The sequence below is a fragment of the Ipomoea nil genome, unplaced genomic scaffold (genome assembly GCF_001879475.1).
Source record: "Ipomoea nil cultivar Tokyo-kokei standard unplaced genomic scaffold, Asagao_1.1 scaffold1317, whole genome shotgun sequence".
In the NCBI taxonomy this organism is placed as follows: domain Eukaryota; kingdom Viridiplantae; phylum Streptophyta; class Magnoliopsida; order Solanales; family Convolvulaceae; genus Ipomoea; species Ipomoea nil.
The window spans coordinates 518,313-542,663 of NW_017617745.1; the positions used below are offsets into that span (position 1 = coordinate 518,313).

Below are 24,351 nucleotides of genomic sequence, written 5' to 3' on the forward strand. Positions count from 1 at the left end.
TTAAAAACTCCGTCTTTCGGCATGAGCTGATATCACCAAGCTCTCTATGTGTTCAATGATATTTAAACCATCAATATTGACTATGATAATAAACAAATAACTCCATTAGCAATTCTTTAACGAACACATAATGGTACATATTTGCATATTCCTTCTTCAGGAGGAAAAATACACAGTCAACTCAATCATTCAATATGCATTCTTTCTTCAGGAGGAAAAACACTCAGTCAATAATATTCAATTCTTACAAAGACTTTTGCAATTTAATGATACACGTTGCGATTTTCACTTTCCACATTCCAAAAGTGTTGATCCATCGGGGATTTACAAATAAATATTAGCGTCTAATGACCAGTAAATTACAGTCATGACGTTCATCAACTGCATATCTAAATTCATAATTCACTGCCAATAATGTTAATTTGCGGAACGTAATGCCATATGTTGTGGGAGAGAATATTTGATCAAAATTAATTCAGGGTCTCTGCGTAAACCCTTAAGCTACCAGTCTCGCTTTATATTATACCACCATATTGTTTGTATTTCTCTTTCGTACAAACACCCATTTGTAACCTACAGGGTTAACATTAAATGGTGTACGTGTTATAAAGAGAATACAGTTTTAGCGAGTTGAGCTGTACATGCCTTAATTGCTCCGTTATACATAAAAAATACCAAAGCAGAACTGGTGCCTAGCTCTGGATCCAGATTCTCATATAACGAGAACAATTTGAAAAGGCAATTCTGTTGTCGACAACTATAACATTTTTAATAAATCTCTCCCATATATATAAAATAATGGCAATTTCTAATTCAATCAGACTCTAGACATTTCCCAAAGATATTTTTATCTGGTCGTTCCGCATCCCCAGTATTATGATTTTGGGTGCACCTAAAATTTTACTGGGGTTTTCGCCTTCTGAACGAATGTCTTCAGGACATACTTCTTTAAGCGATTTCAAGAGTGACACCATTTTCTACTAGATTTAGCTTTCCGCGGATTATACCAACATGTCTCCACGCTTCTGGCGTCAAGGAGCATTGGTAGATACATATGGTCCAAGTTGGGGAAAATATGTAGGACCTAGTCACTCTTTTTATGATCAATATATATATATTGGCAGATTAATTATCTTCTGAACTTCTAGTTCAGTTTACTTCTTCTGAACTTCTAGTTCAGTCTACCTAGTACGTGGATTTAAATATTGAAAATCTTTTTCATCAATCATCCATAGAATTTCTCGGCATTCTATAAAATTTGAGCTCTTATCTCCCCCTAATGCCGTGAAATGATCTTCATTAAGTGTGCAATCAGCGTACCTAATTATATATTGATCCCTTATCATGGGCTCTAAGAATTTAAATAACAGACGGAGGTTTATAATCAACATATACATGCCCACAAAGGTACGCTATGGTGGTGATATAGGAAAAAGACTGCACACTGTGAATAAAACGCAGATGGAAAATGTTTGGTTTTATACCACGTACTAGGTTCTAGGGGAATAATTATGATATGCAGTAGGTGAGATTGTGATAACCACAATAGCATATAAAACTGATGTCCCCAACAAGAAAATATATAATCAGATATGAAAGCATACATATCAAATGATATTATAAGGGTACACAACAATCATAGGGAAGCTGTGAAGCTTGTCAAATAAAATAGATCTTCAAGATCTCCCAAAAATCCTTATCCTCAACTTTACATTAGTTCACTCACTGGTTTGGGAATTGCTTTGTGCAAATTCACATGATATAATTCACTCCCCCATTTGCTTCGGGCAAACTAATATGAAATGATTTATTCCTTCGTTTGCTTCGAGCAAACTGATATGATATCATTTTCTTCTATCTTTCAAATTAATAACATATAAATCAATCATATCATGTAAGGCATAAGTCAAGAATCATTCTTATAAAGGGGTATAGTATACTACCCCTTAAATAACACAAAATTGCACTATGCCATACTCAGAGATGGATTCGACATTTTGACATCTTAAATTTAGTCAAAAGATTATTATCATAATTTATCGATAATAGCAATCCTTCTGGGATTGATAATAATTCAATTTTGAATTAGCAACCAGTCAATTTCATACGAGAATCATGTTGCATGCATGAGAAAATTTTTTCATAAATAAGCATGCAAACTAAGAGGAGTAACTCCGAGAAGTAAACTTCCTCCGGAAAATAAAGTTCCAGAAAGTAAAAAACATTCGAAAAGTTAAATTTCAAGAAGTAAGATTAGAAAGTTAAGCTTATAGAAGTAAACTTTCCGAATAGTCACTTCGAGTAGTAAAATTAGCAGGGAAAAAGTGAAAAACAGCAAAGTAAAATAACTTTGCATTCATAATAATTTGCGTCAAAAAATAACTTAACTTTTCGAATATTGCGGTCATGAATTAACTTTTCGGATGCTTCAGCCATAAACTAGCTTCTCGGATGCTTCAAGCATAAGCTAACTTCTCGGATGCTTCAAGCATGAGCTAACTACTCGGATACTTCATGCTTCAGGCATAGACTAACCTTTTTTTTTGCCATGAATATATTTTCATGCATTGTTCAAAATATTATCATGACACCAATCATTTCTTCATCAATACCTCGTCATTTCATTATCATCATTTATCGCAATATTTGCTTCAGGCAAATTAGCTAGAATCATCAAGAGGAGGTTCATTCTCCGATACCAAATGCTTTGATGCGCGGCACGTAGGGATCAATGCCCTTCAAACCCAATTGTTAGCAAACCTGCTTCTGGCTAGGATTTTGCCTCGATGGGTTTGGTCGTCCTTGAATATATTGATCACTTTGTTTCTTATTCTAAGCTCGAAACTCATACCACACCGATTATAATCTCGACTGCAACCCCTTATAAAGTTACTCAACTAGGTAACATTATGTGCTTCAAGCACCTGTGCAAAATCAACCAGACATGCACTTTTGATCCTTCATCAACAACTAGTTATGATTCTTAGCCACAAGGAATGCTAAAATCAGCTTAGGATACTTCGCATAATTTGTTGTCTTGTACTATTGCTGGAGTACAAATTACTCGCATGAAAAGTTGGCAATGTCTTTCCAATTAAATATTTATCTGAAACTTCTTGTTTAGAGTTTCAATTGCGAGACTATTTTGTGCATAGTTGAATTATAGTTAATCATTGACTTACATTATAATCTCAAAATTAAACATGAGATTAAACTAGTCAAAATGTGTCTTGGGGAAGAACATTTGATGATTTTTGGTCGGAATAGTCCTTCAGGGACTTCCATTAATGCAAGGGGTTCTTTTTCAATCAGATACTCATTTTTAAAATCGTGGTTCAAGTGGTGACATATGAAAATGAGAGCTTGTGCCTTCTGGACATCGATGCTCTGTGACTTAGCAAAAAAAGCTTGGCTCAATTCTCTGGATGCCAAATAAATTTCAATATCTAGAACCCAACAATTGCTTCCTTCATAAGCGAGTTCAATAAATTCACATTTGACAATGGAAGACGTAATCTACAAAACTTATATCATATATTCTCATATACGTTCATAATATCACATGTTTATAGAAAAATAAGGAATTTAACATCTTCTAGATGCAAAACGAACTTTCCGGGATGAAGTCAAAATATAAATCTAAAAACAAATTGATCTTTTGAATATACACAAATTTAAAACCGAAATGGTGCAACACGAATCGGTGAGGCAAACACCAAATTGATGCAGCAAGCATCGACTCGTGTTTATAGCATCAACTCGTGCTACAAGAAACAAGGCACGAATTGGTGCGGCAAACACCGAATTGATGCAGCAAGCATCGACTCGTGTTTATAGCTTCAACTTGTGCTACAGGCAACAAGTGGTGCTTCACTCTCCAATACACCGAATTCATGCTCCCAAGTCATCAATTAAGCTTTAAAGTCTCACTCACTCTTAAGTTTCCACAAAATAAACTTTAACAATCTTAATTAAAAATCATTCATTCATTGCCTAATTAGGCACAAAAATGAATTGCTAATCACATGCACATGGCATACCATAAAAACATAATAATGCACTATAGCATAGGGTATATAACATACAAAGTATGCGAAATGAAAATAATATGTATACATACATTGCATCTTTATACGAAAAGCCACTTCTATTTACACAAACATATATATCACATGCTTTTCTTTCAATTTGAAGAATCAAAAATAAAATTGAAAATATATATAGGAATTTACACAATCATATATATATATATATATATATATATATATATATATATATATATATATATATATATATATATATATATATATATATATATACGAACCAGTATGTGCAATTCATATTTCAAATTTTAGAATCAATATGTATCATATCAATCATGCATTTCATAATCATATCAAGAGGTGTAGAATCAACATGTGCCATATAAAACATGTATTATATGAATTACCGACCGGCACACCAACTCTTAGGGTGTGTTTGGTTCGCACGTAGGAATCGAAATCGGAATGGGTATCAAATACTTGGTAATGGTAATGGGTTTTGGTGAAAGTATTTAACATGTTTGGTAGTAGGGTGGAATGAGAATGATTACTAATAGTAGTGCTTGAGAATGAATAAGGGAATGAAACCCTTATATTATTTGGGTATGGGTTTTTCAATTGATGGGGTATTCGAAACCCATAGTGGTGTTCTAAAAACCTATCAACCAAACAACAACAATTACTTTCATACCCATTCCTATGGGCAAAACCCACCAACCAAACACACCCTTAAAAATTCCTTTTGTTTTTTTCTGTTCATTTCCTTGCTGCCAGAAGCTATTGAGTTATCCTCCAATTTGGAAAAAGTTCTACTACATAGACTCCCAAAATTCTACTCCCCCATTTGTACTCCCTGAGGTGGCAAACTAGGATTGGTTATTTTCTATCATGTGGGTCCACATAAAAAAATCTACATCAAGAATATGTAAGAGGAAATACAAGTTGAGAGTTTAAAATGAGAGTACACCAAGTATTTTCCATTTGAAAATCCTCGGCAAAGAACTGTCAGTTATCAAGTAATATAATCATTTTACAGAAAAGTCAAAGTTCACGCGAAGACTTTGACAAATTTAAGTAATGCATGCATTAAAGATTTTGGATGAGGTGGTACGTTAAGAAACATCTACTGAGTCTTCAAACCTATATCATTTAATGCCGCAACGTAATGGAAGACCGTTGACTGCATCTCTGGAACCTGCCAACTGCCCAACTGAACCCAACAAATGACCGATCAACGAGGGAGAGAATATATAGACCTTACAATTTTGAACACAATTTTTTAATACATCAACTTTTTCTGGTTAAATTAGAATAATCCTAAACCCCCGAAAGTTTTAGTCTAAGAATTACAGGAGATAAATCACGAGTTGCTCAAACAATCTTGCAGTTAATTCTTATCATTAACTCTGTCATAGGGAGACTTAACTCCAAGATATTGGTGGGAGTTGAACTCCAACCCTGTTGCTGGAGTGGTGACTTTAGATCGACTGGTCTAGCCTCGCGACATTTGTGAACACAATTCATTTAACAGACATGAAATTTGACTTTGACATTAATTTAGATATAACAACTCCTAATTTTTATGTCAGAACAATTATTGGATAATGATCTGTGAGACGGTCTCACATGAGAATCATTTTCTTTTTATACTTAATTTAAATATTATGTTAAACTGATTAAAAAACGAATATGAAAAAAAAAATGGACTGATACTTGAAATTAAGGGAATTTTTTTGTTTTATTTTGTAATTCATGAAGTTGTTTTTTTTTTTTTTTGAAAATATTCATAGAAGTTGTTAAAATACAAAATTTGTACAACGTTTAGATTACTGCGAGTTGCGGATAACCCAAAGCAGGGTGAGGAGATAACGGCGATAAGGGCGGCAGGTTAAACATTCCGTTAACACTCTGATCCCAGTCCCAGTCCGAGATGGTATTCCAGCTTGACGGCGTTAAAGGCCTTTCCTCCGATTTCTCTTTCTTTACTACAGCCGTCGACGTCGTCTCTTCCTCCCTCGCGTCTCTCCGGCGCTTCCTGCCACCGTCCTCGGCGGCGTATGCCTGTTCAAGTTTGTACGTGGAAACTTGTAATGGAAAGTTGAGAATCGCTTTGCTCCCCCGCATTCTGAAAGCCGCTCGATCGTAGGCTTTAGCCGCTTCGATTGCGGTGTCGAACGTCCCCAGCCAAACCCTACACCCGCGCCGTTTCGGGTCTCGGATCTCCGCCGCGTACTTCCCCCACGGTCGCTGTCGGACTCCTCTGTACCGCCTTTTCTCCTCCTCCTTCTCCGGCGGTTGCACCGTCATCGAGGAGCCGCTGAAGTCGATCCATTCAATTTTCTTCACCGCCGGGGATAAATCAATCTTCAATGAAGGCTTTCTCTCTTTACAGGCATTTGAGTTTTGTGTTCTTAGTGGAGTTAGGTCAACAATTTGGGGGTGAGATTCGAAGTTGGAGAATTTGTTATCATTCATCGATGAGGAACAGGAGCTAGAAAACGAGGATTGTGATTCCCGAACGACCATATTGCTCTGATTTTGCGGCTGAAATTCAAAAAAATTCTCCTGGAAACTCAATGAATCCATGAGAAATTCCGATTGCGAGCTCGAAACTTCAACGGCTGAGCAGCTGCTCCCACTACTGCTGCAGCTATGGCTCAACCTACTCTCAAAATTGAACTCTCTTGGAGAGTACTGATCTCCAAGAAGGTAATTTCTGATATGCTCTAGAGTAGAAACTTCATCAAAACTCGCCATTATATTAAATCAATCTTGATCAGAGAAGCTAGGAAGATGGATTGATCGAGGTGATTCTGAATTTGCTAAAGGTGATTATGGATAGGCTTTGCTTGATGGAAGTGAAGAGAGTGGAAAGGCGTATATATAGAGGCCAGGAGGGATGGATGGTCTAAACCACGAAACTATTTTGTCACTTTCTTGGAGCTGAGGAATGGGCAGAGGGGCTTCCTTTCTTTCCGGGTTTTTGACTTTTTGAGGTATATTTGGGTATGGAAGTTTCGGTCAAAGCCTCAAAGGTTCGATGATCGCATAAAGTTGTCAAAATGATTCAGTCTTTAGTAGGTGGGAGAAGATCATATCGTTTGAAATCAAACATTACTTGACTTTGTAAACCCTTACAGGGCGTTTGGTTGGAGGGGGAATTATGTGAGAAAAGAATTGTAATTTTATGGGAGTTGAATTACTGGGAATAAAGTGGGAATTTAAATTACAGTGTTTGGTTGACAGGAATAGAATTACTGAGAATTTCAATTCCAATGTTTGGTATACATGGGAATTGAAAGGCGAATAAGTAGTATAAAGTCAAAAATGTCCATTATTGTTGTTAGATATTAATTTTAGGTTAAAAAAGGAAGGGATAATTTTGACTCATCACTATCTTTTTTTCCCAGAAATTAAAATCCCAGGGGGGACATGGAATTTTAATTCCATGAAAATAGGGGAATTACAATTCCCTCCAACCAAACTACGGAATTTAATGACCTTTGGAATTAAGTAGGAATTAAGTGGGAAGGGAATTTAAAATCCCTCCAACCAAACGCCCTGTTAGATTATATTCTAGTTAATTCTGAATTTAAAGTTATCAAATTTAGTTGGAGTATTAAATTATTTTCAATTATAATTCGTTGTAAACTTTTCCCTAATAACACTTCACGAGCATGTACCTGTTAAGCAATCGAGTTGAGTTAGGCATGTTTTTTTTTTTTTTTTTTTTTTTTTGGGCACCTGACAAAGATCAGGTAATAACAATAAAAACAAGATATTCTCTCGTTTCTCATCTCTCTTTCAAATAAACAATTTTACCTTAAAAACTTGAAAAAAAAAATCTATAGAGATGCTTTTACAAGTGAGAATGGTAAAAAGGGTTGAACTTGAGCACATTCAAAGGACATAGAATAAATTAAATATTTTTTTTTTTTGAAAACCAGAATAAATTAAATATTGATTAGCAAGAATTTGCCTTTTTCATTTCAAGATACACAGTGCTTCTAGATTGGCTTAAGTTCACATATGAAAGCAACCTGGTAACTCGTTTGGTTCGTGGAAAAATATTTAAAAGAAAATAAAATTGAAATTTAATAAAAAAAAAATAGTTATTGAGAAGATGGATTTTATTGTTTGGTTGGTGAAAAAGAAGTTACTGAGAATATTAATTTCATTGTATGGTTAGATTTGTAATTGTAAGAAATAAGGGAAAATGGTCAAATAGACCCTTAAACTATAAGTCAAAGAGCAATTAGGCCCTTCAACTTTGAAAATGTGCAATTAGGCCCTTCAACTTGTTATTTTGAGTCAAAGAAACCCAATAGCAGATTTTTCACCTGAAATAACTGGTCAAAAAATTCCGGCGATATTTCTGACCATATTTCCGGTGACAACGAATTAAAAAAAAAAAAAGAAACTTGCCGGAGAAGGCGACCAGATCAGGTCGCCCTCTCCACTGGAGAGGGCAGCCAGATCTGGTCATCCTCTCCAGTGGAGAGGACGACCAGTACTGGACTGGTTGTCCTCTCCAATGGAGAAGGCGACCTGCCACCGGAGAAGACAACCGAACGGTTGTCTTCTCCGGAAAGTTCTATTTTGTTTTGTCTTTGTTTTTGTTTTTTTTTTTGGTCGCCGGATATATGGTCGGAAATATCGTCGGAATTTTTTGATCGGTTATTCCAGGTGAAAAACCTGCTATTGGGTTTATTTGACTCAAAATAACAAGTTGAAGGGTCTAATTGCACATTTTCAAAGTTGAAGGGCCTAACTGCTCTTTGGCCTATAGTTTAAGGGTCTATTTAACTCTTTTTCCAAGAAATAATGAGTATAAAGGGCAAATGACACTTTTTCCCCTGAGTTATATACTTATAGCAATTTTCCCCCCTGAATTATTCAAGTGGCTGTTTACCCCCCCTGAAATGTTAAATGGACATATTTACCCTTAAAATAAATATTTTATTTTTTTTTCTTTTCCAACAAATTATAACCACAATTTGGTTCAAACCAAACGGACACTATAGCAATCAAACTGAAATATTCTAATTACAATTTAGAATCGAAACCCGATATTTAGAGTTTATTAAAATCGCGCGGGATGACAGGTTCAAGTTCCGAACTAAAAAAAAATAAAATACACTTATTTTTGAATTTAGACTATTTTAAAATAAAAAATAAAATTTTAAAATAAAGACGGTTCAAAATCGCGAACCGGATTCGGAATCGCCGGTTCACGATTCAGGATCCAGTTTTTTCGATTCATAATTTTAATAAACTGAAATCCAATAATGGATTATGGATTTGAATCATAACCGGAAATTTTTAATTCGATTGCTATAATGTCCGGTTCAATTCGAATCGAACCGTGGTCACCCCTACGTATACGCAATAATTTGTTGGAGAAGAAAAATAAATAAAATGTTTATTTTAAGGGTAGAAATGTCAATTTAATATATCATGAGAATTGCCACTTTTAAAATAATTGAGGGGGCTAATGTGCTTACATGAATAATTCAAGGGAAAAAAGTGCTATAAGTATATAACTTAGGGAGAAAATGTGCCATTTTCCCAAAACATATATAAGCCTAGGTTTGCTATTTATATGTATATAATTAAGAAAGAAGCACAAGGGTAAAATAGTCTTGCAAGCTTACTTTTGTTCCCAATTGTCAAAGAAAATAAAATCCTAGATTGCACCTCAACATTTATTTTCCTCAAAAGTAAGGAAATCATTTCCAATGAAAAATAAATTTTATGAACCAAACATTAAAAAATAAACTTTTCCTCAATTTTTAAGAAAACATTTTCTTTGGAAAATCTCCAACCAAACACCCTAAAGAATCATATTAATGAAAAGACAATGCAAGTCAATAAACTACATAAATGGCATTCAAAAAAAAAAAAAAAAAAACTACATAAATGATTGAGCGCGGTAAATTCTATGGCTCTGAATTGGCATACAAGGAATATTTGTCTTTATATGTTTGATTTCACATTTTATTGAACGGGTTGTGATTTTTCAATAGGCCGGTATAGAAAGTGAGAGGAAGTATCATATCCTTCGCGAATTATGACATGAAATCGTGTTCACCGAGAATAGTGAACACAAGGCAAAACGACGTCGTTTTTAGGCAAAAAAAAAAAAAAAAATTTCGCGAATGTAGAGTTAACAGCGCCGTTTGATCAAAGTATGAATTTTCTGTTATGAGATTATGAATTTTATGAAAATTCATAATCTCATAACAGAAAATTCATAATCGCATAACAGAAAATTCATAATCTCACAACTGAAAATTCATAATCTCATAACAGAAAATTCATAATCTTATAACAGAAAATTCATAATCTCATGGTTCCAAAGTGAATGTGTAGGCATGGTTCCAAAGTGAATGTGCAGGCATGGATTCATAATTTATGAATGTCCGTGATTTCGGACGGGAATATGTAGGCATGGTTCCAAAGTGAATGTGCAGGCATGAATTCATAATTTATGAATGTCCGAAATTATGAATGTAATGAAAATTCATAATCTCATATATGAAAATTCATAATCTCATAACTGAAAATTCATAATCTTATAACAGAAAATTCATAATCTCATGGTTCCAAAGTGAATGTGTAGGCATGGTTCCAAAGTGAATGTGTAGGCATGGTTCCAAAGTGAATGTGCAGGCATGGATTCATAATTTATGAATGTCCGTGATTTCGGACGGGAATGTGTAGGCATGGTTCCAAAGTGAATGTGCAGGCATGAATTCATAATTTATGAATGTCCGAAATCTTTGTTCACCTCAAATTAAAGTGAAACCGCAAAATGTGAAAATAAAGAAGAAAAGTCACGCAATTAATTAAGAAAAAAAAAAAAAAAAAAAGATAACGGTGTATTAACACCGTTGGAACCGTGTTCACCATGAATGGTGAACACGGTTCCATGGCATAACGTCTGCATATCCTTGCTTTGGATTTAGGATGAGTTGTGGACAACCGCTCTTCAAAAGATTGATCGGATGATATGTAATTGTTGGGAATAATGAACCAAATCGATTTAATATAGCAATTTATATCCTACACCACGGCGCGCGTTGCACTATGCGCCCAGATGCAAAACGACGTCGTTTTAATTTTTAATTTTTTTGAAATTTTCCGCCCCAGTGAATGGCAGTAGTTTTTTCTTTAAAAAAAAACCCCGCTGTTCAAGAATGTACATAATGTTATACTAGAATACACATAATTGTATACATGAATGTACATAATTATATAACAAAATATACATACTCTTTTTAAAAGATAATACACATAATCTAACATAATACATAATAAACATAAACTTTTAACATAATACACATCAACTATTAACATAATACACACAAATTTTCTGATTCGGATGTACATAATTGTATAAAAAGAATGTACATAATTGTATAAAAAATGTACATAACTGTATGAACCAATACACATAATTGTATGAACAAATACACATAACTGTGTGAACAGATACACATAATCCTAGCAACTTCCTACCGCGCCTCCCAAAACGACCCCAAAACGACGTCGTTTTGGGAGACGCGCAGCGCACAGTGTTATGTGCGCCGTGGTGTAGGGTATAACGATTGATTTAATATCCCAAAATAATATTTATATATACACACGAAAATATATAAAATATTATTGAATATATATCCGATATATATATATATATATATATATATATATATATATATATATATATATATATATATATATATATATATATATATATATATATATATATATATATATATATATATATATATATATATATATATATATATATAGGGTTGAGTTCAAATGAGGACAACAATATATAGAGGACTGTGAGGACAAATAATGGGCACACAACAAATTAATAGCAGGAACACAACTTAATACATAATGGCACACAAGAATAAATGTAAACATCAGGTTTCGAACCCAGGCTCTATAAATTAACAAATCTAGCACGCGACATACAAACTGTGGCACACAACTACATTCGGCCATGCACACGACATACCGGCTAATGGCACACACTACATTTGTCCTCACAGTCCTCTATAATATACTTGTCCTCATTTGAATACACACACACACACACACACACACACACACACACACACACACACACACACACATATATATATATATATATATATATATATATATATATATATATATATATATATATATATATATATATATATATATATATCAACTAAAAATTGGAATTTATAATCCTCAGATTATAATTCCAATCGAACCACTACAATAAAAAGAGAGGATTTTTGCTTAGAGCATAATCCAACACGAAAGAAGAAGAGGAAGAAAGAAGGTAAGTACGAGTCAGACGAAGTGCCCTTTTTCCTTAAAATCTTATTTGCCACCTCCCAAAAGTGCTAGGAGCGTTGTGGCCTAGGCTTCCCAGGATAAAACGTATTACGGTTCGACGTTTGAGCACCCAAATGTGCAAGTGTGTATCCTATTGTTCTTGTTCTTAAATTTCTGCTGCTCAACTCCCTTCTTATATAGGGATGAGATTAAGGCATCCCACAAGTGTTGTCCCCGCTGTGTTTACTTTCGGCCTCCTCGACCAAGGTCGAAACCTTTCAGCCTCGGTCAAAGGCCGAGTCCAGTGGCTTTGCGTTGTAAAAATGATACCGAAAGTTGACATACATAGTGGGGCAAATCCTCTTCCCAAACCAATATGGGACAAAAGCTCACTTTTTCCCTTCATTTTTCCAACTCAATGGGTCTACTTTGAGAATCAATATCTCATTCACCCATTATCCGTTTTGATTGTACAATATATCAATCTCTTCGTCACACTACGAAGAACTCGAATCCACTTTGACCCGACCCAAATCGGAATTGAACCCCACTGATAATTGTACTACAAAATAGCCACTTAACATGCCATTTTAATGCTATTTTTCCAACAATCCCCCACATGAATGAAAAATTGATTTTCAGGGTATTTTGAAATCGGAAACAACTGTGTTCAACGGTCGATCCCTGCATAGGATAGGTAGGTGTTACCCTTTGAACCTTCCCTTGTGAAGATATGTTTACTCTACTAGCTGTACGGTAGAACACGATGTCTTTGAACCGACTGCCGTTTGTGTAGACGATGACATATCTCACACAGGAACCTCCCAACCATGCTCTGTTCTCATGACTGTGCCCATTTTGGTCGTGGGTCACTGTTCCTGGTACATTATTTCTAAAGAATTGTGCTCATCAATTCTTCTTTGAAGCGACCCTCACATCTCTCTTACATAGGTGATTCTTTCTCGAGTATCTCGCATACTCACACATGCCAACCGACATTCGAATCATTAAAGCATCAACGTGCTAGCATCGTGCGGGAGTCACTGTTTCTAACGAGGAGTGGTAGGGAGTCCGAGACCCCCATAGTGACACGCTCTGTTCCATAATTTAGTTGTCCCATTGAACGTAGGTGCCAGCTAGGTTGGGTATCCACTATAGAACTTTTAGTCCAAGGGCTTTAGACCTATTCCTCGTTCCAACTTCTCAACAACCATTTGCTTACCCTTGGGTTAGTGAGTTAGCGGCCGCTACGTTATATTTTGACATCACGTAGTCAATAGAGATAACTCCAGTTGTAAGAAATTGTTTAATGGTATTATATCTACGACTTATAAGTCTAGACTTACCATTCCACATCTAACTCTGTACTTAACCAATTTTGGCTTGACTATCGCAACGCACACAAATTGGAGGTACGAGTTTACCTCTAGGAACATTCCCGAAAAATGACATAGCCATTCGGCCTACTCGCTCACGACACGAGTCTAAGGCTCTCAGCTTAGATCCCGTCATGGATCTTAGCTATCACAAATCGTCTCGAGAATTTCCATACAACCAACTGCACTGGCCTACGTAAACACGTAGCCTTTAATGGACTTAGCGTCCTTTGATATCTTTTTAATGTGCTATACTTTCCAAATACAACTAGATATCCCACGTAGTGCAGTCCAAAGTCACGAGTATACCTTAAGTATCTCATAACTTTCACTATTGCTTTCTAGTGCATAACACTAGGGTTACTCGTATGTCTATCGAGTTTGTTAACCGCAAAGGCAATATGCGGTCTAGTACTACCCATTTGATACAATTAAACTACTAATAATCTGAATGTATTCAACATGAGAAGTACAATCTTCGTGATTATTGGCTAGTTATACGTTAGTATCTAACGGTGTCCAAGTCACTTGATTAACATCCTTTGCAAGGATTTAATCAACACAATGAGATTGGCTTAACACGAGACCATACGGTCTTCTCACGGTTTTAATCTTTGAAGATTAAATCTGTCAATCACATGCCCTTCATGTAAAATCTCAAATTTTAACATGATCCTGGTAGAATTGATCAATTGATCGTTACTACTCACGATGAGTTCATCGTGTATAAACAAATAGTGATATCACCGTTTATCGTATACATTACGTATACGCACTTGTCACTTTTATTTATACTAAACTCGTTATTCATCATTGTATGATCAAACCTTCATGCCAAATGCTAAGGCAATTGTTTCGAACCATACAATGATCTCAGCAATTACACACTTTCTTTCTATAGTGCGGAACTTGAAAACCCTCGGGTTGTTCCATGTCTATCAAGAAAGCAGTTTTACACATCCATTTGATGAACTTCCAAGTCTCACTAAACGGCTATGGCAAGTATCATACTAATGGATTTCATTCTCATCACAAGAGAATATATATATTGAAGTAACCGTGGCACTCGCATTGCATGTAATCTACAATTACAAGCCTGACCATTTTACCTCAATATAACCAACCGGTTTTATCTTCCGACTAGTGATCCACTTAGGATCCAGAGGTTTTGCAACCCATAGGAAGAACAACCAGTTCCAAGTATGATTCTTTAAGATAGAATCTTCTTCACCTCGATAGCCTCTCTCGGGTTGGTCCATCTGTAGAAATCACCACTTCTACATACGTTCGAGGCTCGTTTTCTAACAACCATGTCAGAAAATCCAAATTATTTTCTAGTAAACAAGTTAGAATATGCGCATCACATTCTAGCATGTACATTAGAAAATCTGGACCAAAGGATTTTTCAATCCTAGCTCTCTTGCTACGTCTAGCTTTGAGCTCGGGTTCTCTTTCATACCCTCCAACCATAGCTACGTCGAAAGTTCATTTCACGTGCTAGGTCCTTTTATTGAACCTTCACAGAAATACATCTTCAAAGAACGATGAATTTCTTGATTCAATTTATCGTGTTCTTATGTACGTCTAGAACATAGGACTCGTGTACTAAGAACCAATACACACCTTTGGCAAGACACCCCCACATTTTAGGCATTAGTAGGAAAACTTCATATTTACCCACAATTCGTAACAATTTCATGCGAGTAACCTTATTTAAAAGGTACTTACTTGTCCAAAGTATTGTCTTACCCCACACATCTTTGAGGTAGACCCGAACTTATCAACATCTTGATATTTATGTTCGGTAACGTCGTTCGATTGAGGTGAATACCGTGTCATACGCTAGTGTACTATACCAATGCTTGCGCAGAAATCACTAATAGGTGTTTCATGTTCACCACATCGATCGCTCGTAACCGCATTAATCAGCGAATAATTTAGTTTTCTCTTTTATTCTTATAAGGAATAAACATGTGCTACACATTAACATATTTAGTAGGTGCGAATAGATCAGCACTTACGAATCCATTCGGGATTGACCGAAAGGTCAAAACCACGAATCAATGCTTCCGAAAATTGAAGCACGAATCAGTGCTTAGGAATGAAGCACGAATCATGCTTATACCAAGCACGAATCATTGTTGCCAAACTAACGCACCGATTCCAAAGCAATTTCTATTGCTACAAATTATAAACTCACAGCAACCCTTGGTTTCTTAATTTATAATTTCAATGCTTATTAGCTAATTACACAAATTAGCCAAACATCCTTTCATTAGTGATATCAAGCACTATCATTTGTGCTATTAAACATTACTATTAGTGCTTTTAAATAGCACTTAATTAGTGCTAAGTTAATTAGCAATACAGTGCTAATTTTATCTTGCACTCTCCGTTAGTCCTACGAAAGCACCATCCAACAAATCATTATTTGTCTCAAATAAATTTCATACTAGTATAATTCGGATTTGACCAAGTTAATTATAGCACAATTAACAAGAACAAATCAGCCAAATTTTTCGACTAGTTGAATCAAGCTTATATAATCATACTCAGAATATTATTTAAAATATTCAACAATTGAGCTGTGACGCTCACGATTATATAGCTATCCCAATTTTTGACAAATTGATCCTTGAAATCCTTATCGTTCTACATGAACCAGAACCGAAGTTCTTTACAGAATTTCAACATGTAACACTGTTGTTACATTTCGTTCTGGGCTTTAAGTCATTTTAGTATTTTCCAAATAATGCTACTTGATGCACTATGCATCCATATTGAATCTTTTATATAATAAAACATCACACATGAATATTTCAAAATATACAAAGTTTAAACACATAAATGGAACGATTCATTTTTATTCAACAATTAATAAAAATGTATCACAAGGATACTACAGCAGTTATTCGAAATAAATAAATAAGAAAATTACATTGGAAACAAATTTCTTTATTCCTATCTCGTAGTAGTCCTTCAACCCGTGTGCCTTGTTCTATTTTCCAACCGTCCACTCCACGAAGGGTGGTACCATAGCGCACATCGGGGGTACCTATTAAAGAAACCTCAGTTGTGACCTCACGCATCCAACCATCCACATTCTTTAACCCAAGCGAAGTAGTCTGCAACCTTTTTACCAGAATGACGGTTTGCTTCATAGTCGTTGTTCACTTCTTCCTCATAATCATCTTCCGGCCTAAACTTTCGTTTGCCTTTCCTTTGACTATCGTTGAAGACGTTGGTCACACTACAATAGTCCTCAGACCATGTAGTGATCACACCATCATAGGATCCTTCGTGGCTTTTAGCCGATCCACTAGGCAACACAGTAGGTACTAATTGCGTGCCATCAGCCACTGGTCTACCGGTTCGTGAACCAAAGTTCTCCGGAGCACCATCGTGTGATTTAGCAACTCCTATAGAAATATCATTTCCAACATTGCTGCCATCAACTGGCATCTCAGAATGTGCAACATCGTTGCCGTTCCGACCATTTGAATGTGCACCACAAGCAACATTCACTGTTCCAATACTCTTGGAATCCATCGACTTGTTCATACAAAAATAAGGTTTTAAGATTGTTCTGAATAATGAACCAAATCAATTTAATATCCCAAAATAATATTTATATATACACACGAAAATATATAAAATATTATTGAATATATATCCGAAATATATATACACACACACACACACACACAAATATATATAATCGCTACAACAAAAAAGAGAGAGGAGTTTTGCTAAGAGCAATAGAGCATAATCCAACACGAAAGAAGAAGAGGAAGAAAGAAGGTAAGTACGAGTCAGGCGAAGTGCCCTTTTTCCTTACAACCTTATTTGCCACCTCCAAAAGTGCTAGGAGCATTGTGGCCTAGGCTTCCCAGGATAAAACATATTACGGTTCGACGTTCGAGCACCTAAACGAATGAACCCGGCGAACTAGAGCACGGGTAGAACACAGTAGGAATAAAGGAGAAGAAGCAGATGTTATGGAGCTGGAAAACGTGTAAGTGTGTATCCTATTGTTCTTGTTCTTGTTCACAAATTTCTGCTGCTCAACTCCGTTCTTATATAGGGATGATGGAATGATAGCATCATTAAGGCATTCAATATTGACATAAAGCCAATCTTTGTAACCTTTTAACCTTTGAAACAGTAGTCCACTACCTGGAGATTAAATTCAGAATTCAAAATTGGAATTAATATACAATTAATTCCATAACGGATGAATTTAATCCCAAATGTCCCAACTGTGTTACTTTCCGCCTCCTCTCGAGTTACTTTCAGCCTCCTCTCGACAAGGGTTGAAACCAGCAACACACGAGCTGCTCTCTATGTTACTTTCAGCCTCCTCTCGAGTTACTTTCGGCCGCCTAAGGTCGAACTTTCTGCCTTCGACCATGGCAACTTTCGACTTCCCAAGGTCGAACTTTCGGCCTTGGACCATGGTCTCGGCCAAGGCAACTTTCGACCTCCCAAAGTTCGCATGGTCTCGGCCAAGGCAACTTTTGACCTCCCAAGGTCGAACTTTCGGCCTTGGACCATGGTCTCGGCCAAGGCCAAGACATGATAGCTCGGTTCGGCCAAAGGCCAAGTCCAGTGGCTTTGCGTTTGAAAAATGATACCGGAAGTTGACATAACATAGGGCGCAAGGCCAGCCAATTTTCGGATGACATTCGTGCACGCAGGTGCCGACGCACACGAGCTCAGGCTTGAATCAATCCTTTTTTATCTCATTATGGGATTTGATTTCCAAGTCAATGGGTCTACTTTGAGAATCAATATCTCGTTCACCCATTATCCGTTTTGAGCGTACAATATATCAATCTTTTCGTCTTACTACGAAGAACCCGAATCCACTTTGACTTGACCCAAATCGGAAGTGGACCCCACTGATAATTGTATTACAAAACAGCCACTTAACATGCCATTTTATACTATTTTAATGCTATTTTTCAACAGTAATTTAATTGCTCCAACAATCTATCTACTTTTTACTTTTCCAAAGTCAGTCTTAATCATTTGTTAACTTAAAAGACTTCGGATATTAATTGAAAGAAAATGCCGGTGTGAACTAGTGTATATAAATCTTTTTATTTTTTTTTTAGACTAACGAGAGAAACTCACAATACTGTTAGAGGGTGTGTATTAGATAAACCCTACTTTATAATCCTAAGCAACTGTCTCAAAGTAAGAAGGTCAATGAAAAGCTCTCATTGAAAATCTAACTTGTAATTAGGGATGTCAATGGGTTAGGGGTGACTTGGAGAGAGTTGCATCCACCACCCAATCAACCTTATACTTTCTCCACCCACCTCACTCAGTTCCCATCCAAAACTGCATCCGATGGACTTTTTCAAAATTCATCCCACCCACCCCCCCCCCACCCACCCACTAATTATCTTATTAACCTTTTTAAAATAATATTTAAATTTCTTACATATAATGAAATAATAAAATTCATTAGTTATACTAAAACATAAAATAATAAAAATATTCAACTATAATAATTAAATTATTAATTTTTAAAAATAAACTTGATAGTTTCGAAATTAAAAAAATAATAAAACGTTAACAAAAGTTATAGAAATTTTTATATGGAGTAATTAAGTACTCCGTACGTACTAGTACTTATTTTACTTATATATATATATATATATATATATATATATATATATATATATATATATATATAATCGCAATCAGGTGCGAATGCTTCACCCAGGAGTGAAATAGGAATGGATTCTGTCCGTCCACGTGTCCAGATCTAATGGATGAGAAACACTGATTTTTTTTTAAAAGTGCGATGGCATTTTCGTAAATAATTGAATATCGAAGTGCAAGTAAAATGTATTACAAGTGCATGTAAAATGTATTATAGGTGCAAATAAAAATTTACACTGAGCATCAATACTAAGTGCACCTATAGTTATAAGTAGTTGCACCTATAGATATAAGTAGTTGCACACATAGTTATAAGTAGTTACGCCTAGGTGCATGAATATTTGCGGGTGGTTTTCAGGGGTATTACTACCCGCTGAACTCAGATCAATGAATGTTAACAAGGCAAAATTACATGCACTTATAGGTGAAAGTAGGTGCACCTATAGTTATAAATAGTTGCACCTATAGTTATAAGCACACCCAGGTGCATGAATGTTTGCGGGAAGTGAATGCTAACAAGGCAAAATTACATGCATTTATAGGTGAAAGTAGGTGCACTTGTAAGTGATTTTACTTGCACTTCGATGTTTAATTATTTACGAAAATGCTACCGCGTTTTTTTTTAAGCTATTCGATCTGAACACGTGTCGCGCGCTGATTCGTTCGCATATTCCTTCCTAGGCACTTATTCGCACCTGTGTGCATCCCTATATATGTATGTATGTATGTATGTATGTGTATATATATATATATATATATATATATATATATATATATATATATAGGCTTAGGCTTTTGTGCATTAAGTTCTCTAGGTGAAAATCTGATGGAATGAATGCCATAGAACTGTTTTAATCCAACGCAGAAGATTAATTAAACAACTCTAGAATAAAATAACACAATCTGTAATTCCCCTAATTTCTTAACGCATAAATTGCTAACTAACTCTACGATATTCTTTGAGTAGTTATGCTGTGCATCCGTATGCACCATGCATGGTGCATACTGATGCAAAAACAACGTCGTTTTATTAAAAACGCGCGTCTCCCCTTAAAAAAAATCAGGTTCGATTCTCAGCAACAGCATTATGTTGTTCATTCATTCTGGAATTTTAGTTCATAGATTATGGAATTTTAGTTCATTGATTCTGGAATTATAGTTCATCGATTCTGGAATTGTAGTTCATCGATTCTGAAATTTTAGTTCATAGATTCTGGAATTTTAGTTCATTCATTCTGAAATTTTTAGTTCATAGATTAGATTATGGAATTATAGTTCATCGATTCTTGAATTGTAGTTCATATGTTGTTGCTGGGAATCGAACCTGAATTTTTTTTTAAAGGGGGGACGCGCGTTTTTAATAAAACGACGTCGTTTTTGCATCCGTATGCACCATGCATGGTGCATACGGATGCACTGCATAATTTGCCTTATTCTTTCTTATTGATCAACGAAATTCGATCAAATCAATTGGATCTCCTTCATTCGCATAATCAATTGCAAAATCTATTCAATCAACATAATGGATGAAGGTAAACCCAATTGCAAATTATTCTATTTCGTTTTTGGACTATTTTTTAATTTTAATTCATTCATAGACATGAAATCACCACTGTATTCATTCATTCATGCACATTCTTTGCACTGGATTCAACAATGTGCTTTGGAAGTGAGAAAATTGTGCTCTGGAATAAGGGACAATATGCACTGAAAGGGGAAATAATATGCACTCGAAGGGAGAACAATGTGCACTTAAAGCTATATGGAGATAATATACACTGAAGAAAGCACAATGTGCACTGGAAGGAGATGCAATATACATTGAAAAAATAGAAATTGTGTACTGGAAGGAGGAACAATGTGCACTGGAAGAAGAACAATGTACACCGGAAGAAAGGACAATGTGCACTATAAGGCTGAACAATGTGCACTATAAGAATGAAAACTGTGCTCTATTACCCAAAAAAATATGTACTGTAACATTTTGAAGAGATTATTCACAGTTTTCGTTGTGCACTTACATGATATTTTATAAGGACAAACAATGTGCACTATAAAGCTAAACAATGTGCTCTGTAATGAGGCTAAACAATGTGCTATGTTCATATATTACATGCCAAAAATCGTATAATAAACATATTCTATGAAGTTTTATTTAATCAAAATATACTCTGTAAGGACAAACAATATGCACTATAAGGACAAACAATGTGCACTGTAAGGCCAAACAATGTGCTCTGTAAAACCAAACAATATGTTCTATAAGACCAAATAATGTGCTCTATAAGGCACAACAATGTGCACTGGATGCATAAAATTAAAGTGCGCGGAGTTGCTCTATTTAGGGGTTATTTTTATGTTTTTTTTTTAATTTTTAATTTTTACTTTTTTTTTTCCCTTTAACAATGCGCGTTTCATTTAACATTACGAAAATTATATAATTACCACCACCTATTTCATTAAAGCTCAAAGGCTTAAATGATCTATTTTTTTTTTTAATCTAATGGCCACATTCTGTGCGCATTTTTCACCTAAAGATCAATTTTCAATTGACCCTTTATATATGTGTATACATACATACATATATATATATATATATATATATATATATATATATATATATATATATATATATATATATATATAGGATTATATTCAAATACAAACAGTCCTTAAAATACAAACATGAGGATTGCTTATGATCGTTGGATTGTGGCGTTGGATGGATATGATTGATTTAATTATTTATGGGAATTTAAATGGCGTGCGCCTGTTTTTATTATTAGGGTGGGGTAATTTAGGGATTTTAGTATTGATCTAATCGTTTCAAATTATACTTCTGCATTTAACGCGCCTCTTCGAATTGTTTAGCCATATTTCTTTCTCCATGTATCACATGTTGCCGAAGAACTCCCCTACGTCGTTCGATTCCCCTTCATCATTATCAGCGGACGATGGTCGTTTGGTTCGTTGTTTTAACTATTCTTCCACACAGATGGTATTCGCTGGGCACCATAGACCAGGCAAACGGCGGGGACCACTGGGTCCAGTTGTTGATAGATGTATGTTTTTCCTCCTTTTGGTCAATTTAGTGTTGTTATTTGTGTCGTTAGTTTTTTTTCTTCTCGTGGGTGGGTGATTTCCGTCAATTTGTTATGTTTCCTTGTTGGGTATGTTAATCGGCAGGGGCGGGGTTGCCGAATTTGCCACGATTTTGGGATTTTTTGCAGATTAGGGTTTGTCTTTGGATTTCTAGTCTGTCATTTTTTTTTCAATTGTGTTTTTCGCTGCTCCAGTTAGGGATTCTTGTTCTCCAATTGGTTAGTGCATTTTGATGGATTGTTTAGCCTTGCATTTGATTTTGTACCTTCTATAATATTTGTTGGTGTTTCATATGAATAAGAGATAAACTGATGATATTTGTGGTTTCTCGTTTTTTTAAACATATGATTTTTGTATATTTTGATTGATTTTTTTGCATTGCATTTGATTTCGTAAATTTGGTTGGTTTTTTTTTTTTTTTTTTTTGGCTAAACTATATTTCTGGACTTTCGTATTTTTCTTCCTATGTTATTTATTTATTGCTGCTCTTGTTGCTTAGTGTGTTGTTGAAGGTGTGCTTGTCGAATGGTTGTCCGATTTGGCAATGAATATTCTTACATGTAAACACTGGTATACGTCTATAATAAAACTACAAATATTTAAATTATTTAAGTTTGGGGAGACAAATTGAACAAATATTCTTAAAATAATAAACATTTTAGTTGTGTTACTGGTGTGTCTTTTGCAGGTGTGTGCACTGGTGTGCACACTCAACGCCATCTAGGGATCTTCAGCACATGCATTACAGTTTATTTTACTTCGTAGTGTCCGTGTGCATTGTTCTGTGCGACTGTGTGCAATCCTGATTCTTTTTTTGGGTCTATTGTTTTCTTTTGTTATTTTGGTTTAGTTGTTGATTATTCTTGTGGCCTTGTTGTTTCTTGTGGTGATGTAGTGTAGTGATTTGTGTACATTTGTTGATGTGAATGTGTGCAATTTACTAATCTTTGTGTTCTTTGTGTAGTGTAGTGAGTTGGCGGGATTCGAAGAATAAAGTCGATTGTCGGGTGTATGTCATGCGCCACATGGGGACGTACGTAAGCAGGGGTGCCCAAATGGGAGTGTGGCATTACCAAATGTGACAATTCTAAGCTGCACCAGCTCAGGTTACATTACATGAAGGAAATTGCGATCTCTTAATTCAATCTTCATAGAAGTAGCAACCTAGTTCGGGTGTTTCAGTTTATTTCTACTTCGCTGGCTGCTATTTAGTGTTGCATTCCAGATTATGGATTCTTTATTATCAATTCATTTTTTGGGAGAACTATATTGATTCTGGGTTATGCTTTTTGATGACGTAACTTGTTTACTTTTTGACAGTTACACTACCATTCTACCTACTGTAACTCATTAGGTGTTATGGTGCTATATTTTTGGACCTATGCTATTTCTCTTTCTTTTTGTTCAATGAATAACTCTTCTACTGTAGATCTAAGTGGTGTATAGTATTGTGCGCCGTTTAGCTTTGTGGGTGGTCAATATTCATGTATCCATGTTAGTGCACACACAGGAGTTTTAAAATGCACACAATCGTCAACAAGGGTTTTCAGTACTGACCGTGTTAATTAGATCTTAGAACTACCTGTGCACACACCAATAAGAAAACGCAAACCATATATGGAGTACGTGCACACACATGAACATTATAACGTACACATTGCTAAACTAGTATTTCTAGTTCTGAGTATGTTATTCGTATCTTATAATTGCCTGTGCACACACCTATTAGCCAGTATGCACAGACATCAATATTATAACCAAGGCACTTCTGCAAGTGCACTTAATGGAGAATTACAATGCACACAATACTAAAC

The 24,351-nt window shown here is 35.4% G+C and overlaps 1 protein-coding gene and 1 long non-coding RNA gene across 3 annotated transcripts; one reads left to right on the top strand and one right to left on the bottom strand.

Annotated features, from left to right (window-relative positions):
• Window positions 1-5,845: 5,845 nt before the first annotated feature.
• LOC109185169 (ethylene-responsive transcription factor 5-like) lies at window positions 5,846-7,045 on the bottom strand. The gene has a single exon (XM_019335150.1). The coding sequence runs from the start codon at window positions 6,798-6,800 to the stop codon at window positions 5,865-5,867; it is 936 nt and encodes a 311-aa protein (XP_019190695.1). The 5' UTR covers window positions 6,801-7,045; the 3' UTR covers window positions 5,846-5,864.
• Window positions 7,046-22,262: 15,217 nt separating this feature from the next.
• Window positions 22,263-23,945, top strand: LOC109185312. Of its 2 annotated transcripts, none has more exons than XR_002054959.1 (2): window positions 22,263-22,497; window positions 23,502-23,945. It is a non-coding gene; the product is annotated as an uncharacterized LOC109185312 (long non-coding RNA). The 2 variants fall into 2 exon arrangements; XR_002054958.1 differs by having other exon boundaries at window positions 23,507-23,945.
• The last annotated feature ends 406 nt before the right edge of the window (window positions 23,946-24,351 follow it).